The 25461-nt window shown below is 37.6% G+C and overlaps 2 protein-coding genes across 8 annotated transcripts in view; one reads left to right on the plus strand and one right to left on the minus strand.

The window, feature by feature from the left end:
* SAP30 (Sin3A associated protein 30) overlaps positions 1-25461 on the minus strand; it is a 100478-nt gene that overhangs the window by 69123 nt on the left and 5894 nt on the right. For all 6 annotated transcript variants that reach the window (XR_012129675.1, XR_012129677.1, XR_012129676.1 and 3 more), the window contains exons 4-5: positions 15130-24855; positions 14867-14919 (exon numbers count right to left, since the gene is read on the minus strand). The gene's annotated coding sequence lies outside the window, so the exon portion shown is untranslated. The remainder of the gene's footprint in view (positions 1-14866; positions 14920-15129; positions 24856-25461) is intronic.
* SCRG1 (stimulator of chondrogenesis 1) lies at positions 989-15541 on the plus strand. 2 transcript variants are annotated; one of them, XM_017647266.3, is made up of 3 exons: positions 989-1446; positions 12946-13200; positions 15310-15541. In XM_017647266.3, the coding sequence occupies exons 2-3, from the start codon at positions 12959-12961 to the stop codon at positions 15362-15364; spliced, it is 297 nt and encodes a 98-aa protein (XP_017502755.1). In that variant the 5' UTR covers positions 989-1446; positions 12946-12958; the 3' UTR covers positions 15365-15541. The 2 variants fall into 2 exon arrangements, with proteins under 2 accessions (XP_017502755.1, XP_017502754.1); XM_017647265.3 differs by having other exon boundaries at positions 998-1442.

The following is a 25461-nucleotide window of genomic DNA, read 5'->3' on the forward strand; positions in this document are numbered from 1 at the left end:
ATGGATAGTTTCCATTTTCCTCCTCATATTCACATATCTCTACACATTTAAGTCATGCAAACAAATTAACCCTATCTGTGGCATAATCAATAAGCATGACAGGAAGCTTATGTATAAACATGCAAAGGAAATGTGCAGTCTATTGCACACAAGTCCCAGGCCGCTTGCTGCAGCTGCAATAAGGTGGAGACCAGAGGCTGATCTCCCAGGGCCAGGGACTGCTCCTGGGGATGTCAGTCTTCTCTTTGCTCTGCTGTCTCCACACCGGGGAGTGCCCGGATGGCTCTCCTAAAACAGCTGCCGCTAGGGGAGTATTGCAGGAGCCGCTCTTCTCCCTGTCTCTAGTCTCTGTCGTCCCCTGCCACCCTTCTTTCACACACACTACAGGCATTCATCCTTTATAATACTGTTCATCATCTTTCCATTCACCTTCAGGATAAAATCCAAAATGCTTAGCCCAGCATAGGAGGTGCTTCACCTTTCTGTCCCTCTAAGTTTATCTCTACTCATCCCTAGCCACACAAAACCACTGTAACCCCCAAAACTACACTCTCTTTTGCCTTTATGACTTTGTTAATACAACCTAGAATGCCCTTCGCTCTGTTCCCCATCTAGATAATTACTATTCCCTATTTCCAACTCCAGAAGCACCGATCCGAGTCAGATCAAAACAGACAACAGCTGAAGGATAATTAACAGATGCCACACTTCCAATAGTTTGCTTGAGACAGACTGAAATTCCTTTTGTGCCTTTATTTCTGAGACACAGAATCAATTTCCTTTTCAGTAATTTTATTTTTTGCTTCCATTGACTGGTAATGACTCTCTGGGGGGGGGGGAGCTGAGGAGTTGGAATACACCTTAACCAAAATGTTATAATAAGAGATCTAGATGGTGAGGAAAACTTGGTGATTAAAAAAAAAAACCCCACAAAGAAGCAGTGAAAGAGGAAGAGGCACCCAGCTTCCCCAGACCGCACCAGCCACCTCTCCCCTCCTTCCCTCCCTCTCTCCCCCCATCTGTCTCTGTCTCTCTCCCTCACACACACATATTTATCTTAGGGTAAAAATCACTCTCTCTGTGTTCTTTTTAAGTCCCTCGGGTTTTATATTTAATTGCTCCAAGTCTGCCTGCCCGAGGCTCCTGTGTAGCCCAGTGATTTCCCTCTGTACAGAAGCTGGTCAGTCTGTCCTCACCTGGTCTGGAAGAACCCCAGGGAGGCAGTCCTCGCGAGCCCGGCCCTCCCGCCCTCCCTTCCCCACTGGCCCCGCGGGAGCAGCCAGGCTGCCTGTCTGGGCAAGAGACAAGGCAGACAGAGGTGTATTTGTAAAGAGCCGCCTTCGAGCACCTCCTCTCTTTTCCTTTTGCCCAAACTCACCCAGTGAATTGGAGCATTTAAGAAAATTCCTCTGCCAAGAAGTCCAAGAGGAAAGAAGAAAAGGGTATGTAAGTTTTTTCTTAAAAATCATTTTATGCCACTTATTCTACTCTAAACTACTGCTAGAGATTAGAACAGCCATGTATTTATGTGTTGAGTCAGCAAAGACAGAAAGACATGTAGAGATCCTCTAAGGAGATGATGGGTGTACTTTGAAAAAGACCATGTTTCCTAGAAAAGGAAAAGAATCAGGTTAAAAGAGAATAGAAGGTATACATTCCTTAACTGGGAGAGTTACCTAACCATAGGTTTAAAGAGAGCCAGTGTCATCCCTGTTATTCCCTATTAATGTACATGTCATTCTTGATCAGGTCCCACATAACAGGACCGTATGACTCCACCTCTTAGAACTTTGTAAAGATGGTGAAGTATATGCATTTTCAAAATGCAGCAGCGATCTCTCTGTATTACCTACTCTACATGAAGTTACTGTGATGTCTAGGAAAGCCAAAGCTTTTCCTATTAAAAATCCTGATTCCTAAGAAGGAACTGGTATAAATGTGTGATACAAAGAGGGAATTCATTGAATTCATTCTTGGTGTCCCCACCATGGAACAAGCATCGTGTCTGCATTGCTAAGATAAAGGGGACACTTTTTCCCTTTGGGGCTTAGAAAAATTCCTCTTTAAAATTCCTTAGCTTAGTCACACAGTCTTTGAAAACTCTCCCAAATGCTGGCCCTTTTCTCTGGTGATGATGACTTGTGGCCGGGAAAACAGACCGATACAAGGCTGAAGATTAGTGTCATCAGCTCGCATTTTCTGAGGGGCCTGGGAGCGAATCACTTTCAGGGAGATGTGGATGGTGGGCATGTTTCCGTGGCGGATGTCTCTTAGGTATCTGGGCTGACCGTGTCTGTTTTAATGATGTTTGAAAGGCTTATCCACTTTTAATACCACTCTGTTCCTTTGACATACGCTTTGAGAAGTTCCACTTCAGGTCAGTCATTCTAACACAAATTGCTTCTAACAGTTAATAAGAAAGAGAGAATTTAAAATACAATGGTGATTTTCATCCTCCATGAAAGATGAATGGGAAACATCACAGACTGGACAGCAGTATTAATTTCTTCCTACTACAATTTTAATATTTTAAAAGTCAAGTTCTGGCCTGGAATTTTCAATTGCTTTTTTAGCCCTTGCTTCTCCCTTCCTGTGTTTTGAAAGAAATCTGAAAATGGGCTGCCCTTTCTGTGTAATTCATCAACTCTGCTCCGTTCCACTGCCCTCTATGCCAGTTCCCAGAATTGACATCAGCTGCCCGTATGAGCACAGCACCATAAATGTCTGAACATTTAAACTACAAAGTCCTGTTAGCTTTGGCCATCAAATGGGATATTTTTTCTTTCTAAGTCTCCATTTAACTCTAGCCTTTCAAAAGTTGCTGTTGCCAAATACCCTCACTCTCTCAGACTTTGTTAATTCCCTACCTCTTTGATGGCAGCAATGATTTATTATTAATTAGAAATGTCTTGGCCATATTTTGTATCCCCTGAATTGATCTTTTAAAAATCATACCACTATTGGGATATGACATCATACAACTTTAAAAATAATGTTAATTATATAAAATTAGATAAAAAATTGATAACCATCTAAGAACCAGGCTTATTCCCTCAGATATTTAGTTTTCAGCTTTGTTTTCTTTTGCAATTTGGATGCACTCCAGGAGGAATTTTAAGGGCATGTACTTCAACTGAAAATTAAAAAAAAAGAGCAATTTGCTTGAAATTTGCCAAAGTCATTTCACTCTTGTTGGCACTTGAAAATATATGATCTTGATGGATGGCCAAGGATTAAGGTTGGTGTCTTCTAATGAAAAAAAACCACTCAAAGTATCACAGGAACATACTGGCTCATACATTTTCCACTTGCTAAATAAGAGTTAAAGCTATTTATCTGAACGTAAGTAAAGGAAGAAGAAAAGACTTCAGTTCAAACATGTAATTTATGAAGTGTTAAAAAAAAAAAACCTACCAGTAAGTGCTTGCCAGGTGTGGAACTTTCCATCATACTATGTGACTGAGACTGTGACAGAAACACTATTTTGTGCTCTGGCATGGAGAGAGAAGAGGTGCATGGTATGGCAACATACCCGCTTGCTTTTCCAGCAATTTATTTGTTCATTCCTTCAGTGAATGTTTCTCAAACACGTACCATGGCCCCAGCATTGAAGCAGGCACGCTAAGCGATGCTGAAGAAGTAGAAGTCGTCGCGTCTGTGATGCTGGCATCCCCTCCCCTGGGCCTCTGAATACTGCTCAGCCCAGGCTTCAGGCCTCTGGCTCTTCTCCCCCCAGAGCTATGAAGTCTACCGAGAAATGCCCACATGACTCTCAGATCCATGCCCTGCCCTGCCCTTCAGACTCACGTTCACTGCCTGCTCCCCCCCGTCTTCACCTGGATGTTTGGTGGGCATCAAACCTGGCCAAAAGGTTACTCTTGAATTCCCCCCAAAACTGACTCTATCCAGGTCTTGCTCAGCTCAGTGAATGCCAATACCATTCATGTCAAACACTGAAGGGTCACTTTGATGCTTTTCCTTTGGTCTCATATCTTCCATCGACATGCCCTGATACCCTCTTTTCTTTGGCTTCCAAACTGTCCCACCATGACACAACTTCATAAAGCAGCCAAAGGATTTTTTTTTAAAGACATAAATCATATCATGTTACTAGTCTGTCAAAATCTTCCAATGGTTTCCAAAATATAAACTAAAATGCACAAAATAAAATATAAACTCCTTATCATGTCTAATAAGGCCGTTCATCTTTCCATAAAAGATATAGGTGAATTCCTTCCTGGTTCTAGGTAAATTCGCACAATGACCAATGCCCCAAATGGCCAAATGGCTTTGGTGAATTTCCCAGGGTCGCCATATTCTCCATATGTTAACTGGCTGACGAAAAATGCTGATAATGACAAGGCATTCGGAGTTCCCGTAGTACAGATGCCACATGAGCGCTGTAGGAACGCAGAGAGAGGGGGCTGTTGGAGCGGTGTGGGCTGGATCGGGGGGCACTCCTCGGAGGACAGCACCTGAGGTCTGTCCTTCATGGACAGGCTGATCATAAACCCCCACACAGGGAACAGCGAGAGGGTGCAGGGCAAAGGCACGTGCATGGGGTGGGAGACGGCTGGTCTCTCAGCTAACTTCGCAGCAGTGAAAAACTGCGTGTTAAAAGTTTTTTTAAAAGTGGGGAAGAAAGGACTTAGGATGAGCTCTAAGAAGTTCAGTCTTTATACATCATGGACCTCTGTAGGTTCCCGCTCGGGATAAAAGAGGTGTTTTCAGAGATTCATTTTCTTAATTCCGCAAATACGGGTCAAACACTGTATCAGCCGCCAGGTATATGGAGGCGAGCCGCATAGAGAGGCCCTCATGGAGCCTGCCATCTAACGGGAATGACAGCATAAAAGCAGCGAACTCACAAATGCGTAATTAAATTATAATGAGTCCCAGCAGTGAAAAGAAGAGGGCACTATGAAAGAGTTAGGTTGCAACTGCTTTAGAGCGGGTGGTCAGGGAAGGCCTTTGAAGAAATGACATTTCAGATGAGACCCAAAAGCTGAAGATAAGTCAGGCAAAGTAAAGAGCATCCTGGCAGCGTATATAAAAGACCTAATGGAGGAAGAAAGATTTATTTTTAATTACCAGGCAATACTCTATTGATCTTTACTGCAATATTTTTTAAGATGGGTGAGATGAGCTATTGTCTAACAAAATATAAATTATCAAAATTCAGTCAAGAGATATAAACTACATAATATTTGGGACATATTTCCACTAGAAATTATTTATTACTTCTCTGCAATTCAAATGTAACTGAGTATCCCATATTTTATCCAGCAGCCTTACATTTTGACAACATGAACTATCGTCTGAGTAGCAGCATTATGTAGATGCGCACAGTCAGCGACACAGGGCTGCAAGAGGCCAGGGCAGGGTGGTGCGCGGGTTCTGAATGAGGAATGAACCTCAGTTGATGCCGGTCTTTGAAGTGAGTTTGTCCAAATGTGCCTCAGCCTCCCACTCACTTGTCCTGCACCTCTTTCTCATCACTCAACAACGTGTTACTATCTTCTTAATCTCCCTTACTGCTTTATAAGCTCTCTCTCCGACTTATCTCCCACCCATTCCATAAATGTTAGGGTTTCCTGGCATTCTGTCCCTGGCCCTCTCAATTTCTCCTTCTTTACCAACGCATACCAAAAAGAAATATACCAAAATATTAACAACAGTTCTCTCTACATTGGAACTCCAGGTGAATTTTACTATATCTATGCTTCTGGGCATATTTCATGTTTTACACTGAATATTATTATTTTTTTCTTGAGAAAAATCATTTTTTCTTAAAAACACATTGAGTCAGATTTATGGCTTTAATTAAAACGATCTAAAGGAAAGAAAGAAAATGTAGGCAGTTAACAGTTATGAAATGAGCTCAGAAACAAACTACACCTATAGGTAGGAAATAGAAGAAGAATAAAAGCCCATGTTTAGTAAATGCATGACTTTATCCAAAAGCCACAAAAATTAGACAAAATTAAGCTAGGTTACTGAAAATAATAAAATGATCATATAGTCAAAACTAAGATCAAGTTGCAAAAGACATAACAAAAATTCTAAAGACCTAAAAGAATAGAAAAACTCTTCAAACACTTCATGCAAAAAGATAAGAGAATTTACAACCTTTCCTCTCTTTGCCCTTACACCCAACCTTTAGACAGAATCTGGTAAGAGACGCTTGAGCAAAGGCAGATGGTGTTGGCTGCCTTCAGATCATCTGATGAATGTACACACATTTAAGTCAGGTATAAGCTAGCAGACCAAAATAGATGCTTATTTTTGACAAAAAAAAAAAAAGGAAACTAAAGCAGAAATTGGGAAGTACATTTTAAAGTCAAACTATTTAGGAAAAATTAAATATCATGCAATAAAGTTAAAACAGTACTTGATGACATGCAAATTTGATGATTTGGCAGCTTACTGACCTCTTCCGATTATAAACAGTTCTCTGCGACTAGCAAGCTGAGCGTCTGAGAAGCTCTGTACCCCCTGATCATATATAAGCATCTAGAGGTTAGGATATATGATTTTTTTTTTTCACTAATGTGCCAGGCACTGTTTCAGGTATATGGGATTCACATCAAACAAAATCCTGCCTTCCTTCAGCTTACATTTACGTTTGGGGAAACATAATAAGAATATTGTACAATAATTTAGTCATTCATAAACGCCATGGAAAAGGACAGGAACTAAGCCAGATTGAGGAGATACAATTTTAAAAAGGAGGATGGGGTAGGTCTTGCCGAGGAACAAGATGGGCGAAGACGCGGAGAGACTGAAGGAGTCAGACATGCAGACATCTGACAGGAGAGCTTTCCGAGCCGAGGAAGTGACTAGTGCAAAGGGACCAAGCAGAGAACGGGTCTGATACTCTTGAGGAGCAGAGTAGCTGGAACGGAATGAGCAAGAGGAAGCGCACGTCACTTCGCAGAGGTCATGGGGGCCAGACTGCATGTACTGGCCGTGTCAAGCCATTGCGATGATTTAGCCTTTAGTCAAAGAAATTGGAGTCATTGGAAGAGGGTAGATTTAATTATTGATTAATATTTTCCTTATTCCTGTAGTATTCCTGGAACTTAAGACAGTGAGTGCCTGGCATAAAGGAAACAGTTAAAAATGTGTGTTAAGTTGGACCAAATTCGGCCAGCCTGCTCTTGTTTCCCTCTCTCACATAATTAGTTACTTTATCACTGATTCCCCACATTGGTGCTACGCTTTGACTCCCTTACTTTTCCAATATTGGCTTCTTTCCACTTGAAAATACTTGCTTGTTTGGTCTTGGTCTTGACAAAGGGATTCTAAGTCACTTGAAGAAGTGCAGTATTTTGGCCTGAAGATAAGACGATGATTCCATGCTATATTTCAGCAGCCTATTTCATTGAGAACAAAGTATACAAGCATCAGTCCAAAAGTAGGACAGGCAGCCTGAATGGCTCCTTGTGCAAACCACAAAAATGGGTCTTATTTGTTGTATTCTGGGACTGTACACCTACTTACCCTACCCAAGAGATGGGAGACCAAAGAACTGTAACTCAGTTTGGGAAAAGGAGTAGGAAGGAGAATCATAGTTCTGAGAACTTGGCTTAAGTGTTAAAATTATGAGAGTAACACATTTCTAGAATCTGTAAGATTTAAGTATTTGTCCTTCATAGTCCTCCAAAAATAACTACAGCTAGTAAGAGTGATACAGAAGGCGCTGCCTCTGCCCAAAATGGAGTGGCAAGAACCAGATTACCCACTTCCTTGAAACAACAAAAAGACACAAAATATATGAAAAAAACTTTGTCAAAACACTGGATTTCAAGCAAGGAAAGACATTAGTCCCTCAAAGATGGTGAAAAAAAGGAGGTGAGACCTACGATTTCACCCCATCTACTGCCTTGAAAGTTTTCAGGCTGCAGAACAAGGAGAGCAAACCCAGACAGAGTCTAGCATGTTCCCTGAGCAGAGGAAACGGAGCTGGGAGCCGGAGACACCGAGGCAGCTCACGTTCCCAGAACGGAGTCCCAGAGAGACATGCACACGGAGCACTGGGTGTCTGTGGGGGGCTGCGCCCAAGTACTCGGAAAATTGATTAGTGCCTGCAAACAAGGGAACTACCCAAGGTAAGGGGGAAAAAACCTGAAAGGATTGGAGAACAGAGTGTCTGGCACTCCAAAAAGTCTGGAATACTCACAGACGCAGATTAAAAAAACTCAATTCATGGGAAATTAGATAGAACATTCAGGAAGGAATGACTTCCTGAAGAATAATACTTCCTCCTGAGCAGTGAGGAATAATTAGCCCTAGACTGAATACTGCTCTGGATTCACCTAACAAATCATGAAAGTAATTTCTGAAAGAATCAAGCTGTTTCCAAGTCACTTAGTAACATTCCAAAACAAAGCACAGGAAATTTTATAGTGATATAAAAATATCCAGAACCCAATAAGGCAAAATTTAAAATGTCTGACATCCAATCAATGACTGACAGGGTAGAATGAGGCAGTGAAACATAACTCATAGCTACAATAACCAGTCAATTGAAACCACCACAGAAGTGATATAAATGATAGAATTAGCACTGAAGGACATTAAAACAGATACATTTTATGCTGAAAGATACAGGTGCTAAAAGAAAAAAATACTGTCAACCTATCATATTATAACCAGCAGAAATATCTTTCAAAACAAAGGTTAAATAAAGACATTGCCAGACATAACAAAAGCTGAAAGAATTTCTCAGGATTGCTTTGACTATTCAGGGTATTTTGTGGTTATATATGAATTTTAGAACTATTTGTTCTAGTTCATTGAAAAATGCCACTGCTATTTTGATAGGGATTGTATTGGATCTTTAAATTGCTTTGGGCAGGATGGCCATTTTGAAAAAATTAATTCTTTCCATGAGCTTGGGATGTATTTCTATTTACTGGTGTCTTATTTAATTTCTCTTATGAGCATCTTGTAGTTTTCAGAGTACAGGTCTTTCACCTCCTTGGTTAGGTTTATCCCTAGGTATTTTATTCTTTCTGATGCAAATGTAAACATACGACAATTATTAATATGTATGTGCCTAACCAAAGAACATCAAATTTCACAAGGTAAACACTCATAGAACTTCAAGGAAAAACAGATTAATGCACTATCATAATTGAAGACTTCAATACCCCTCAGAGATGGACTGATCCAATAGGCAGAAAATAATTAAGGACAGAGTAGAACTCAACAAATACTATCAATCAACTGCATGTAATTGACATCTATAGACTATTTCACCCAACAACAGCAGAATAGACATTCTTGTAATGCTCGTATGGAATATTCCCCAAGACAGACCATATTCTTGGCCATAAAACATACCTTAGCAAATTTAAAAGGATAGAAATCATATAATATCTGTTCTCAGACCAGAGGAATTAATCTAAAGATCAATAAAAAGATAACTAAAAATTTCTAAAAATATGTGGAGATTGAACAACTTACTTCTAAATAACACATAGGGAAAGGAAAAAATAAATTTCTCTCCATAAACTAGAAATAGTGTGTAACTTTCTCAACCTGATAAGGACTGTTTATAAAAATCTTCCAGCTAACATCATCCTTAATGGTGAGATACTTAAAGCTTTCCAAGGTTAGGTACAAGGCAAGGATATGTCCCTCTCACCTGCACTTCAGCACCACACTGGAAATCCTTGCTAATACAATAAAGCAAGAAAAGCAAAGAAAGGGTATACAGATTGGGAATTAAGACATAAAACTGCCATCATTTGCTAATGGCATGATTATCTATGTAGAAAATCTGAAAGGATAAAAAAAAACCTCCAGGAACTAATAATTATAGCAAAGTTGCAGGACACAAGGTTAATATACAAAAATCAATTGCTTTCCTACATATCACCAATAAGCAAGTGGAATTTGAAATTGAAAACAAAATACCATTTATTTACATTAGTAGCCCCCAAAATGAAGTACTTAGGTATAAATATACCAATGTGTATATATAAGAAAAATTATAAAACTCTGTTAAATGAAATCAAAGAAGACTAAATAAATGGAGACATATCCTATGTTCATGGATAGGAAGGCTCAATCTTGTCAAGATGTCAGTTCTTGCTAACTTGATCTATAGATTCAATGCAGTTCCAATTAAAATCCCATAAACTGTCTGTGAATATTGACAAACTGATTCTAAAGTTTACCGGGAGAGACAAAAGACCCAGAATAGTCAATACAATATTGAAGGAGAAGACAAACTTGGAGGACTGATGCTGCCCTATGTCAAGAATTACTATAAAGCTATAATGATCAACAAGTGTGGTATTGGTAAAAGAATAGACAGATATTATAGAACAGAATACAGAGCTCAAAAACAGAACCCCATAAATATAGTCAACTGATCTGTGACAAAAGAATTAAAAGCAATACAATGGGTAAAGATAGTCTCTTCAACAAATGGTGTAGAACAACTGGAAAGCCACATGCTACAGAATGAATCTAAACAGAGGATTTACTCTTCACAAAAGTTATCTCAAAATGGATCATAGACCTAAATATAAAATGCAGACCTATAGAACTCTTAGAAGATAACCTAAGAGAAAATCTAGATGACCTTGGGTATGGTGATGACTTTTTAGATACAACACCAAAGACATGATCTGTGAGAAAAATAACTGATAAGCTAGACTTTATTAAAATTAAAAACTTCCACTCTGTGAAAGAAAATACTAAGAGAATTTGAAGAAAAGCCACAGACTAGGAGAAAATATTGGTAGAAGACACATCTGATAAAGGACTGCTATCCAAAATACACAAATAATTCTTAAAACTCAACAAGAAGAAAACAAACAACCTGATTTAAAAATTAGGCCAAAGACCTTAACAGGCACCTCACTGAAGTAGATGCACAGACAGCAGTTTAGCATATGAAAAGATGCTCCACATCATATGTCATCAGGGAAATGCAAATTAAAACAAGGAGGGAATACTACACACCTATTAGAATGGCCAAAATCCAGAACACTGACAACACCAAATGCTGGTGAGAATGTGGACCTCAAACATTCCTGGAATGCAAAATGGTACAACTACTTTGGAAGACATTTTGGTAGTTTCCTACAAAACTAAACATACTCTTATATAATCTATGCTTCTTGGTATTTACCTATAGGAGTTAAAAACTATGTCCATATAAAAACCTGTACCTGAATGTTTCTTGAGGCTTTATTCATCAGTGGAAAACTTGGTGGCATTTAAGATGTCTTTTTGTAAGTGAATGGATAAGTAAACTGTGGTACATCCAGATAATGGAATATTATTAAGCACTAAAAGAAATGAGTGATCAAGCCATGAAAAGACATGGAAGAACCTCAAATGTACACTACTAAGTGAAAGAAGCCAATCTGAAAAGTCTACCTATTGTATGATTCCAACTCTATGACATTCTGGAAAAGGCAAAACTATAGAGACAATAAAAAGAATCAGTAGTTTCCAGGGATTGGGGAGGGAGAGATATATCAGCACAGCACAGAGGATTTTTAGGGCAGTGAAAATACTCTGCATGATATTATGGGGGTGGATATATGCCATACGTTTGTCCAACCCAAAGAGTGTGCAACACTAAGCATGAACCCTAAGGTAAACTATGGACTCTGGTTGATTATCATGTGGCAGTGTAGGTTCATCCTTGGTAAACAATATGCCATTTTGGTGAATGATGCTGGTAATCTAGGAGGTCACGCATGTTTGAGGCAGAGGGCATTTGGGAAATCTGTGCCTTCCTTTCAACTTTATTATAAACAAAAAACTGCTCTGAAATAATTGTCCTTTCAAAAAATCCATTAGCTTACTGAAAACTTCAAAGTACAATATACATATCTGTCTTCCCCACTTTTTCATACTTCATGGGAGGAAAGATATTTTGGCAACTGTCAACAAGATGAACTCTGAATGGCTGTAGATTTGGATTCTGGCTCCTCCACTATTTTATGAGTGTTCCTTTACTCCAATAGCTTCCAGTCTTTTTCATGTTCAATATGGAAGTCAGAGAAGCCTGATTAAGTAGATGATAAACATCCCATAGTTGGATGCAAATGCTGTACTTAAAGGGTTATTTCCTGGAAGAGGGGTTAGATTTGTTTGGTATGACCCCAAGAGTTCAAACTCGGATTGGTGAGTAGAAGCTAGAGGAGACTATTTTATAGTAAGGGAAACTTAGAACTGTATTGGTGGAATATGTTGACTTAGTCAGTGATGAGTTCCCCATCATGGTAGATGTTCAAGAACAGGCTAGATGTTTATCGGAGGGGAATTCAAGCATCAGTTTTCAACTGTGGTTAAGATGAAGTAATCTATGTGGGACAAAAGTTTACAATATTACTAAAAATTTGCAACAAAAATGGGTTCCCAAAATAATTTTGGAATGTTTTATAAAGTTAATTGAACTCTAAATGTATCTACAGAATATCATCTGTCAATGGCAGCATCCTGATCTCTGTGTCTGCAGAGTGGGGCCCGAGTTCTTGGACAGCGCGACCGCTTAGAGATGCAAGATTAAGAAGAGCGGTACTTGATGATGTTATTAGTTCTAGAAACTTACCTGTATTTTACCAACTTAAAAAGTAGTTTTTCTCTACTGAATGTACAACAGAAATTACTTTGGGTACTTAAAATGCAGATTCTGGCTCTTAGAACTACCTCCTGCCCACCCTCCTCAGCATTGCTCACTCAGTATTTCTTTGTAGAGCCCAGACATTTAATTTTTAACGAATGTTGGAAGTGACTTTTATTGTAGATGGTCCTAAAACTACATTTAGAGGAATACAAAGAGGAGAATAGAAAAAAATCAATTCCCTTCTTCCTAGCCAAGTGTTTATGAAAATGCTACTGAACTTTACCTTTAGGTAAATTCCATCTTTAAAAAAAAAAAGCTGACATATTTTGGTTTTTCTTCTATCTCAGGACCTAAGCCAAAATGAAATGTACAGTACTTGCTGTGACCATGGGACTAACTTTGCTGCTGGGAGTCCAAGCCATGCCTGCCACTCGCCTCTCCTGCTACAGAAAAATACTAAAAGATCGTAATTGTCACAACCTTCCAGAAGGAGTAGCTGACCTGACCAAGACTGATGCAAATGTCCAGGATCATTTCTGGGATGGGAAGGGATGTGAGATGACCTGTTACTGCAACTTCAGTGAATTACTCTGCTGCCCAAAGTAAGCCAATGCAATCCCAAAACACAGTGCTATGAGATGTAGGTTTAATGACTCTTTTTAAAGACACTTTCCTAATGAGTTTGCTAAAAATGACCACCCCTTTTTAGTAAAATCTTGTTTAAATTCAGCTATTTTCTAGACTCATCACCATTGTGTATGGAACTGGATGGTTTTATTTAAGAAGCAGTTTGGTAGATTTTAATAAAATTAAATGAAATCCTGAAAATTAATCACACTCCAATCTATTAATTCTAAATGCCCTGTCTGGTTTTGCTACAAAATATCTACTGGTAGCAGGGGGCAACTTCAAGGTTAATATCTTACACCAATTTGAAAACTAATAAAAGGCTTTAGGTAAAAGATCCCAGTAAATAGGGTAATTAAGTGAACAGAAAAGTCTGGTAATGGTCAAAGAAAAACTTTCCAGCTCTATGTGTAAGTTAGCCAGGAATGAGCTAAATAGAAAGCATCCATTGCCTTGGAAAATAGATATATTTTTAAGTATAATACAATGGTACATGAATCAATAAATATTTTTAGCTTTGGTTTTTAAAACCATCTTCCCCTGGTTACATAGGACTCTTTCAAATACCATGTGGCTATATTATCCTGAAATTCCTTTTTTAAACTACTTTCAACATATGTCATTATATTTTCATTTTTCTGAGAAACTGTGAGGTAGAAAGGGCAGATACAACCTCTTCTCAAGGAAAGGTACAGAGGTAAAATAAACAGCACCATCCCCCACTACCCACTACTAGTTAACATCAGTACCAAGACTGGAACCCAGCTTTTCTGGTTTGGACCCTATATTTTCCACCAAGCCAGCTGGTTCTTAACGTGTGGTTCCCAGAACAGCAGCTTCAATCACCCGAGTTCTCGTTAGAAGTGCACCTCCGCGCTCAGGCCCCACCACGGACCAGCACTGAATCAGGGGCTCTGTTGGTGAGGCACAGTGATCACGGCTTACCAGGCCCTCTCGCTAACTGACCATGAGACAGTTTGAGAACTATTTGTGATGCTATCAAGAACTTCAGTTAACTGATTCCATAGAGTAACTTAATTTTTCCCAGACTGCATTAATGAAATGCCATCTACTACTAAACTACCACTTTTGCCTTTATGTAGGACTTGAAAACGATTTACTGAAATGTACTTGTATTTACTTAATGATATAATTTTGTGATTATCAGTGTTAATGGATGAGAGTAGAAGTATGGATATACAAAAGTCATTTATATCTGATTCCGGTTATCTTTTCCCAGTAGGAACAGAGTCGCCTTGCTAAATACAGTGCCTTCCTCCCTCCCTTCTTTCTTTTGCCTGTAAACACTAATTTAATACCTATTTTTTAAAATTTTTATTGAGAAATGATTGACATACAGCACTCTACAGTAGTTTGAGGAGTATAGATTATGACTAGACGTAGATTATTAAGTGATTACCATAACAGGTCTCGTTAACATCCATCACCTCATATACCGAAAGAATTATTTTTTCTTGTGATGAGAACTTTCAGGATTTACTCTTAGGAACTTTCAAATATACCATACAGCTGTGGTAACTATGGTTCTCATGGTGTACATATGTTTAATGAGTTATAATCATGATACTACTTTGGCCCTGTTTTCAGTTTTATATTATTCCATGCATTTTTATACATTACCTTAAGTGATCTTTCCAAGAGTAGAGATGAGTAGCTTAACATTTCTCCTTTCCCTATAAAATCAAGACATGTATTTATTTACTTTCTAAGAGATTTGTAATCTTCTACTTGTAGATTTAAACCTCTTGGCCTAACCCAACCCATATCAGAGAAATGAACTTTTTCGGTACATTATAATGTTCAATATCATCTAATCTTTCCTTTTCTTTATAAGTAAGTGATAGTGTAATATTAGTGAATGGGGGTAAAGTAGAGCTGGTTACCTTCTTGGTCTTTGCTGATCCTGTGGCAAGTCCTCCCATTCATTGTTTTTGTACTTTATTCACCTAAAAAGAATAGTCATATCTGAAATCCTGGAAATCACTGTCCATTTTTAACCCACAGAAGACTAATATGTATCAGCACTTTCAGCTCTATTTAACTGATGCTCTGCTTTCTTTCAGAGGCTTCTTCTTTGGACCAAAGATCTCTTTTGTGATTCCTTGCAACAGCCACTGAGAATCTTCATGTATCCCAGACAACACCACCCCAAGTTTTCTGCAAACTGCACTATATCCATGTAATTGCCTTTCTTGTTTCTATCCAATGCAATAGAGCAGATTCTATAAATTCCTACTTGTCTAGGACAAGCAAACCTCTGTTGCATCAGTAGTAATAAAAATTAATTCAACTTAATATGTTCCTGTGGGCATTGTTGGAACTGGTTAAAAATGTGGGCCAGACAATTTTCATCAAGAGGCACTCATTACACTTGGTAAAAGGATTCTGCCACCCAGATAAAGAGCCATGACCTCAGCTCAAAAACTGAGAACTTTCATTTCTTAGTTGATAGTTACTGACCATGTATACTTAGCGCAAAGATTCAGATCTAAATGGAGGTTCTTACAAAGGGGCCTGGAAGTTTTCTAGTGAGAGGGAAAAAGAGAGCCAATATTTGATATATATTGTGCATGCCAAATATTTTAAGTACATTTTCAGTTTACTCTCTGAAAAATCGCAACAAAAACATTCAAAACAAGTATTCTTACCCATTTCTAAGATGCTAACTGGAGTTTAAGATATTTGCTAAAAATCAAGGCAGAATTTCAAGAGCTCTAGTTTCAAAGCCCACATACACAACTATGATGTGTATCCCTGAAGTATAAATTCTTAATAACAAAACATACATTAAAAGAAATATGCAACGGATGGGAATTTTAAAAGTCACATGAATTTTTAAAGAAGATAAACTAGATGCTTTCAAAAATATTTTCTGATTGCTACAGGCAGCTTTGGACTATGTCCCCATATTTTAGTTGTTATGCATAGACTAGTGGCTATCAGAGGAAATTTCAGAAAGTCCTCCATACTATAAAAATTTATCAAATGCTTGCAAAGTGCCCGCTATTATTAAGATTTGGGGATGTAGTAATGAATCAGAAGGATTTGTCCTTTTAGAGCTTATACTCTAACAAATGTAAAACAAATACAACTAATCATTGATCAATGTGAAGCCTGCTATGGAGAGGTGTAGGCTATACACACACACCTCATTTTATTGCCCTTCGCTTTGCTGTGCTTCGCAGACACTGCGTTTTTTACAAACCGAGAGTCTGTGGTAACCCTGTGCCAAGCACGTCTATCAGCAGCATTTTTCCAACAGCAGGTGCTCACTTCGCATGGCTGTCACTTTTTGGTAGTTCTCTCCAATATTTCAAACTTTTTCATTACTATCATGTTTCATGTTTGCTATGGTGACCTGTGATTAGTGATCTCTGATGTTCTTATTGTAATTAGTCTGGGGCACTAGGAACCATGCCCATGGAAGACAGCGAATTTAATTGATACATGTTGTGTGTGTTTTGATGGCTCTGCCAACAGGCTGATCCCCCATCTCCCTCCCTCTCCGGGGGCCTCCCTATTCCCCTGAGAAACAACAATATTGAAATTAGGCCGATCAAGAGCCTTACAATGGTCTCTAAGTGTTCAAGTTAAAGGAGAGTCATACATCTCTCACTTTAAACCAAACGCTAGAAATGATTAATCCATTCTAGATGCCATTAGTGAGGAACCATGTCAAAGGCCAAGACAGGCTGAAAGCCAGGCCTCTTGACCTGAACAAACAAGTTAACCGTGCTGTGCGTGCAAAGGAAAAGTTCTTGAAGGAAATGAAAAGTGCTCCTCCAGTGAGCACACCAGTGATAAGAAAGTAAACCAACCACTCTGTCATGGAGGAAGTGTGAGTGGTCTGAACAGAGGGTCAAACCAGCCACAACGTTTGCTGAAGCCAAAGCCTCATCCAGGGCAGGGCCCTGACTCCAGTTCAATGAAGACTCAGAGAGGGGAGGGGGCTGCAGAAGACAAGCCTGAAACTAGCAAAGGTTGGTTCGTGAGGTTTAAGGAAAGAAGGCGTTTTCATAACAGAAAAGTGCAGATGAAGCAGCAGGTGCTGATGGAGAAGCTGCAGCAGATTATCCAGATCAGGCTGAGGTCATTAATAATGGTGGCTACACTAAGCAACGGCTTTTCAGCAGAGACAGAACAACCTTCTGTTGGAAGATGGTGCATCGAGGACTCACAGAGCTAGAGAGGAGTCACCCGGCTTCAAAGCTTCAAAGGCCAAGCTCATTCTCTTGTTAGGAGCTAATCCAGCTGGTGACATGGATCTGCAGCCAATGCTAATTTCCTATTCCGAAATCCCATGGCCCTTAAGAATTATGCCAAATCTCTTCTGCCTCTGCTCTGTAAATGGAACAACAAAGCCCAAATGACAACACATCTGTTCATACCATGGTTTATTTTAAGCCCACTGTTGAGAACTATTGCTCAGAAAAAAAGTTCCTTTCCAAATACAACTGCTCACTGACAATGCCCCTGTCCCACAAGAGCTCCAAGGAGGTGGACAGTGAGATGCATGTCTCCATGCCTGCTACACAGCATCCATTCTGCAGCCTAGGGATCAAGAAGTCATTGTGCCTTTCAAGTCTTATTATTTGAAAAATACATTGCATGAGGCTATAGCTGCCATAAATAGTGACTCCCCTGGGATCTGGGCAAAGTCAATCGAGAACCTTCTATAAAGGATTCACCATTCTAAATGCCGTTAGAACATTTGTGATTCATGGGAACAGGTCAAAATGTCAACATTAACAGGAGTTTGGAAGAAAATAATTCCAACCCTCATGGATGGCTTTAAGGGGTTCAAGCCTTCAGTGGAGGAAGTCACCGCAGACGTGGTAGAAACAGCATGAGAACTGGACCTCGAAGTGGAGCCTGGAGGTGTGACTGAGTTGCTGCATCTCAGGATCAAACTTGAACGGATGAGAAGTTGCTTCTTATGAATGAGCAAAGGAAGTTGGGTTTTTTTTAGGTAGAATTTACTCCTGGTGAAGATGTTTTGAAGATTGTTGAAATGATAACAAAGGATTTAGAATATTGCATAAACTTTGTTGTTAAGGCAGTGGCAGGGTTTGAGAGAACTGACTTCAATTTCAACAGGAGGTCTACTGCGGGTAAAATGCTTTCAAACAGCATTGCATGTGACGGGAGAAATCATTCGTGAAAGGGAGTAAATAGATGGGACACACTTCATATTTTAAGAAATTGCCACGGCCACCCCACCCTTCAGCAACCACCACCCTAATCAGTCAGCAGCCACCAACACCGAGGCTCTGCCAGCAAAAAGATGACTTGCTGAAGGTTCAAATAATGGTTAACAGTTTTTAGCAATATTGTTTAAGATCTATACTTTTTTTAAAAACGTAACGCTATTGCTCACTTAAGAGATCACAAGACAGGGTAAACATAACTTTAATGTGCACCGAGATACCAAAAGATTAATTTGACTTGCTTTATTTTGATATTCATTTCATTACGGTGGTCTGGAACCAAACCTGTAATATCTCTGAGGTATATCTGTACAAAGTATTTTGTTGAGGAAAAGTTTAAGAAACACCATAATACCATGTAGAAAATCTAGGAGATATCATTTCATAATAAAAGTGTCATTATTTAATTGAAATACATCCTTGGAGGTCCCTGATCCGCTTCTAAAGACCACATCCAGAACAGTACCTAAGTAATAGTATCTAGTAAGTGTTACTGGGTTGGACCAAACAATTTTGAGGCAGAATTCAGTTCCTTTTAAAACCTGCACAAATATTAGCCACAATGTATTTCCAAATAGTATGCCCTCCTACAAAAAAATGCATGAAGAAATTGTTTTAAAAAATCAAATTTGCTGTTTTATCAACATAACACGTGATTTGATTGAGCTTTTTTTCTTTATTGAATTGATTGGTATTAAAATCAGGCCAACTCAATAACAGAAGTCTTATACCCTTTCTGGAACAGTACATAGAAGAGGTAAATAAAATCATCAGTAAGCCTGTTTCAACTTCCACTTGCTATGGACTCGCTTTGAGGGAGGAAAAAAAGAGTTAAAGATTGGGCACCTCTTTTTATAAATGACACATCAGAGTGAGGCCATACGTGAGGCAGCAATGGCTTCTTAATAAATGTTCCCTTATTACCGCAATCGAAACCCAATGAGAAAAATAGTATTTGAAAGAAGCCATGTATTCAATAAATGGGATCTTATAGATTATGATGATTATTCTTCATTCATATTTTTTCCTTTCCAGAAATATCTTTGTAATATGAAACTCAATTACATTTTTTTAGAAATGGATGCATTATAAAAGTACACACTCTATATTACCAGATAAATGTAATATAGGAATTTTCACATAGCTACTTTATGAAACTTTCTCTGAGTAGGTCAACACATTTATAAAAGCAAATATTTCATCCTATCATATGAATAGGTCCCTTATTCAATAGTTGTTAGCTATAAGAAAACACACCTAAGCTTTTATTAAAAGCTTACTATTGTTCTAAACTCTATCTTACAATTGAAGAATAGATACTATCATGATCCTCATTTTATGGTAAAAGCACCAAGGCTTAGAGAGATTAAGTAGCTTGGCTAAGGTTACATTACTGGCGCAGTAGAGCCAGGTTTTGACTATGGCCAGTCTCACTCTAGCACCTAGTGTCATAAACACTACATTATTTATAGTATCATCCAATCAATTTCCTTTTTAGGAAAGCAAACCTTTACTTGTATGGGACTCATGATATACATTTCAGATAGCTCATATGTGCTAATTACTTAACAACAATGTCTGTATTTTTATGTGACTTTTTATATCCTCAGTCTTACTGTGAATCCCATGTTACTGAGCACAAAGTTCCAGTAATACTTGCTAATTGCTCATCTCTCCTGGATAAGATTTCTCTTTTCCTCATCATAATCCATACGGACTCCTTGAATGTTTTCATTTGCTAAGATTAGACACCAATCCTAAAGGATTATTAGAGAATTGGAAGAAACATGGAGAATCAAACCAATGAGCAATAACTACTGGAGGGAAAAAAGGACAGATAAGAACATTCAAAGATCATTGTGCAACTTTTACTTCCTTACAATTGTCAGTAAGTACACATGAGTTCTTTCCATAAGAAACCATTTTTGTAAAAAATTATGGTGGTTGCCTTTAAAATGTAAATATTCTTATCAGTACAGTACTATAGGCCTTAACATATTTTTCCCAAAAGGAAAAAATAATGCAATCCATATATTTCTAAATCATCAACAGCCTCAGCCTAAACTTTTCTCTCAATGATTTGAAGAGAAAGTGATATTAGAAAATTGACACTGAATTAGCATCCTCAGTTCACTTCTACAGACTGGTTTCGCCATAAGGTGCTCATCTTTATAGACTAGTACATCCAGAGAAATGTGTAGCATATTTGTAGCCCATATATTCTAAGAACTTTATAAGTAAAAACTTTTTTCAACAAAAAAAGAGTACATATGTGATTTATATTTCCAGAGGTTAAAAGTCAAAATAAAGTCTATTGGGCATGATAGGTACAAAACTGACTTGATACTTACATTAAGTTTACATTAAAGGGAAGACCCCCCCCACACACACATTCCCATATATGATAACCTAGTGGTAATTAATATGACTAATATTTATATTATATATATAGTCTAATGTAATAAGATTATAGATAACCATGTAGACTATCAACACAACTAGGACATGACAAATACAATAAAGTTTATACCATTAAGTTTTAGCTAGAAAAAAAATAAAAGGAATTCCATAATTTCAAAGGAATGATTTGTAAACAGTACTCACACTTGAAAATACATATGTATACATATATATGACATTCCCTGACATTTTAAAGCTGCCTTTACTAAATGAATAAGCAATAACATAACAATTTATTTTTGTACCACCATCACTTGCCTAGATATCATAATCTGAATTTTGCTGTCAAAACTTTATGTAAATCCATGCAAATAGTAGGCAAAAGAGAGCTGTGGTGGCTACACTAATATAAGAGAACAGATTTTAAATAAAAAGTTGTTACAAGAGACAAAGACATTTTATAGTTAAAAGAGTCCATTCCCAACAAGATAAAGTTATATTAATCCTACTTAATCTTTTCCAAAATATAAAAGAGAACACTTCTTAACAAATTCTATGGAAGCAGCGTTACCCTAATACCAAAGTCAGAGACAGACAGTAAAAGAAAACTCCAGAACGGTATCCCTTGTGAAGATAGATGCAAAAATTTTCCACAAAATACCAATAAACTAAACCCAACAGCACATTAAAAGCATTACACACCATGATTAAATGAGATTTATCCAGAAATGCAAGGGTTATTCAACATAAGAAAATCATTCAATGTAACACCCATTAACAGAACAAAGGGGAAAAGAAACTGTATGATCACCTCAGTAGTTACAAAGTATTTAACAAAATTCAACATCTTTTCATGATAAAACACTTAGCAACTAGTAATATAAGGAAAATTCCTTAAATGATAAAGAATGTTTATCCCAACTGCCATCATACTCAAGGGTGGACTGAAAGCTCTCCCCCTAAGAACAAGAACAGGACAAGGATGCCTGCTTTAACCACAGCTATTCAACATTGTCCTAGAAGCTGTGGCCAGCGCAATTTGGTGATAAAAATAAACATACTAGAGGTAATGACTTCAACACGCTTTCAGGGTCAACACAAATTACAGTTGTGTTTCTATACACCGATAAACAATTGAAAAACTAAATTAAGAAAAGTTTCATTTACAGTAGCACCAGAAAGAATAAGATACAAGGAATAAATTTAACCAAGGAGGTGAAAGACTTGTACACTGGAAACTACAAAATATTGCAGAAAGATTTTAAAGATCTAAATAATGGACATCCCATGTTTATGGATTGGAACACTTAACATTGCTAATATGGCTATCTTAAGTGATCTACAGACTCAATACAATCCTTACCAAAATTCTAATGGCCTTTCTGGCAGAATGGAAAAAGCCAATCCTCACATTCACTGGGAACTGAAAAGGGTCCCAAATAAGCCTAAACAATATTGAAAAAGAAAAAGTAGGAGGATTCAGACATCCTAATTTCAAAACTCTGCTACTGACAAGAGTGCAGGACTGGCATAAGAATAGCAATGTAGACAAAAGGAATAGAATTGAGGATGTAGAAATAAACTCAAATATCTATGGCAAATTGATTTTTGACAAGGGTGCCAAGACCATTCAATAGGGAAAGAATAGTCTCTTTAATAAATGGTGCCGGGACAGCTGGATAACCACATGTAAAAGAATGAAGTGAGACCTCCACCTCACTCCACATATAAAAATTGATTCAAAATGGGCCACTGAACTAAATTTAAGAGCTAAAATGTAAAATTCCTAGAAAAAAACTATAGGGATTAATATTCATAATCTCAGATTTGGCAATGAATTCTTAGATCTGACACCAGAAGTATGAGCAAGGAAAGAAATAAACTGGAACACATAAAAACTAAAAATTTTGTTCATCAAAGAACATTATCAAGAATGCGAAATGGCAATTTACAGAATAGCACAAAATGTTTGCAGATCATATATTGGATATAGATTTAATATCCACAATAAAGAACTCCTACAACTCACCAAAACAACCTGATTAAAAACTAAACACAGGACTTGAACAGACATTTCTCCAAAGATATGCAAGTGACCAATAAGCAGATGAAAAGATACTCAATATAACTGAGGAAATGCAAATCAAAATCACAATAAGATACATCACTCCTAGTAGAATGGCTTTAATTAAAAACAAAAAACAAAAAAACAAGTATTGGTGATTCAGAGAAATAGGAGCCCTTATACTTTACTGGTGGGACTGTAAAATGGTACAGCCACTATGAAAAAAGTTAAATATAGAATTATCATGTGATTCTAAATCCACTTCTAGATATCTGCTCAAGAGAAATGAAAATATGTCTACACAGCAACTTGGACACAAATGCTTATAGCATTATAGCATTATTCATAATAGCCAAAGGTAGAAACCTAAATGTTCATCAATGGATAATGTTTATATATGTACATGTGATAAACATATATGGATATATGCACGTAATACAGAATACACACATACACAATGTAATACTATTCACCCTTCAAAGGGAACAAAGTGCTGATATATGCTACAACTTGGATGGACCTTGAAAAGATGATGCTAAGTGAAAAACTCAGGCACAAAAGGATATATATTGTGTGATTCCCTTTCCATAGTGTGTCCACAACAGGCAAATCCAGAGAGACGGAAGCAGATTAGGAGTCATCAGGAAAGAGGGTGGGAGGGATTGGGAGTGATCACTTACGGGCGTTTTATGGGATGATGAGAAAGTTTTGAAATTAGAGCTGCTGGTTATACAGTAGTGTGAACACACTAAATGTCACCACATTGTACAATTTAAAGTGGTTAATTGTACATTATGTATATTCTACCTCAACTTAGAAAATTTTGCATAGAAATAATACACAGCTTAATTTCATAAATAAATACATTCCAGGTATTAACTTTTTTGCCTTTTCCTAAATTATTCAGTAAGAGGAAGTCACCAGAAGGACCCATTTCTTGAGCCCCTGCCACCACCTGCCCGCCCCCTTCTCCCGCCCCGTAGCCTTCTGGGGCTCCTTCCCCGACGCTCTGCCACTAAAAGTGTTCTGCGCCGCCGTTACAGAATTAGGAGTTTCCATTTACATTTTTTTGGTTTAGATAAATAGATTTCTAGTGAACTCTTGTTTTTGAATAAGAATTTCTAATGAATTGCTATTTTTAAACCCAACAGCAAAGAATTAAGAATTTTTATATAAAATTGATTTTTACATTGCAGCTTCTAGAGTATCTCAGCTTTGGTTCTTAATTCCTCATTTTTTATTTTAGCTGCTCTAACAGAGATTTAATTTCATTGTATAATCAGTACTAGAACTCTTATTCTACTTGTTACTCATCTCTTTTTTCAGTAAATAATTAACTAAAGAAACATGGCTAGACAAAGATCATAAAGAACATTTTAAGCAAATTCCAAGCTTTCTTCACAAAAATGGAATGTGTTTTTATAGGAAAGAGTAAGCTTACAGTCAAGTTTTTATTACAAAAAAAAATCAGTCTTTTTAAATTTAGGTCAAAGTATAAAATGTAGAAATCCTACTTTCTAGAAATAAACCACCTCATCTTGTAGCTAAGTGGTTCAATTTCATACAGCTAAGAAAAAAACCTCAGAGACTTCTGGAATGCCGGAAATGGGGGGGATTCTATAATACCAATTATTCCAGCTTTTGCTCTTCAATAAAATAGAAAGTAAATCTTAAAATGGTCATAGCAAGAACAAAGACATTATTGGATTATTCACCAACTGTACTTTCTAGCTGTCAGTATACTCAGAACACTTGAAAATATGCAGTCTCACCTTGTACTGAACCAGTATTTTAGGTGTGGCTACATCAGTGGTTCTTAACCAGGGTGATTTTCTCCCCAGATGACGTCTGGCAACGTTTAGGGGTATTTTGGGTTGTCACACCTTCGGAGTGCTACTGGCACTTGTGTGGGCTCGTGACCAGTGATGCTGCTAAACCTACAATACAAAGGATGACTTCCACAATAAAGAATTACAAGGCCCAAATGTCAACCCTGAGAAACCCTAAGTTATAACATTGGAGGTTTCCTCTATCGCCAGCCTAAAATCTGTACCAGAATTTCAGATTGCTCCACTGAAGCTGTTTTTTTGTTTTGATGTCATAATCTATAAATTTGACTTGCAATTGTAAGAACGTGGCTAAGCAATACAATCTCAGGAAAAGCAGAGATTCAAAGTATTTAATAGAAAACGGACAGTGAATGCAATATTAAAGAAAATAAAATATAAAAATAATATCAGAGCTATGTATGACCAAAATGTAAAGATCTTGTTAGATTTCCAGATTTCTCCAATTCATTAGTTTAATTTGCAATGTTAATAAGCACAGGACATGACTGAAAACTAAGGGGCATTTAAGGGGTATTACAGTAGTTCTATGTTCATGCCATATGAGTACCTTTCCTCTCAGAACAAAATTTAAAGAAATAGCTCAAACTATTTAATTCTATGTTCTTATTTCAACCTTCAGCACTGTGCTAATCTTTGCTGGCACGTTAGTCTTTTTGGAAAGAGGTAGGCATATAAATTAAACTTTCTTTTTTC

The sequence above is a fragment of the Manis javanica genome, chromosome 3 (assembly GCF_040802235.1).
Source record: "Manis javanica isolate MJ-LG chromosome 3, MJ_LKY, whole genome shotgun sequence".
Classification (NCBI taxonomy): Eukaryota; Metazoa; Chordata; class Mammalia; order Pholidota; family Manidae; genus Manis; species Manis javanica.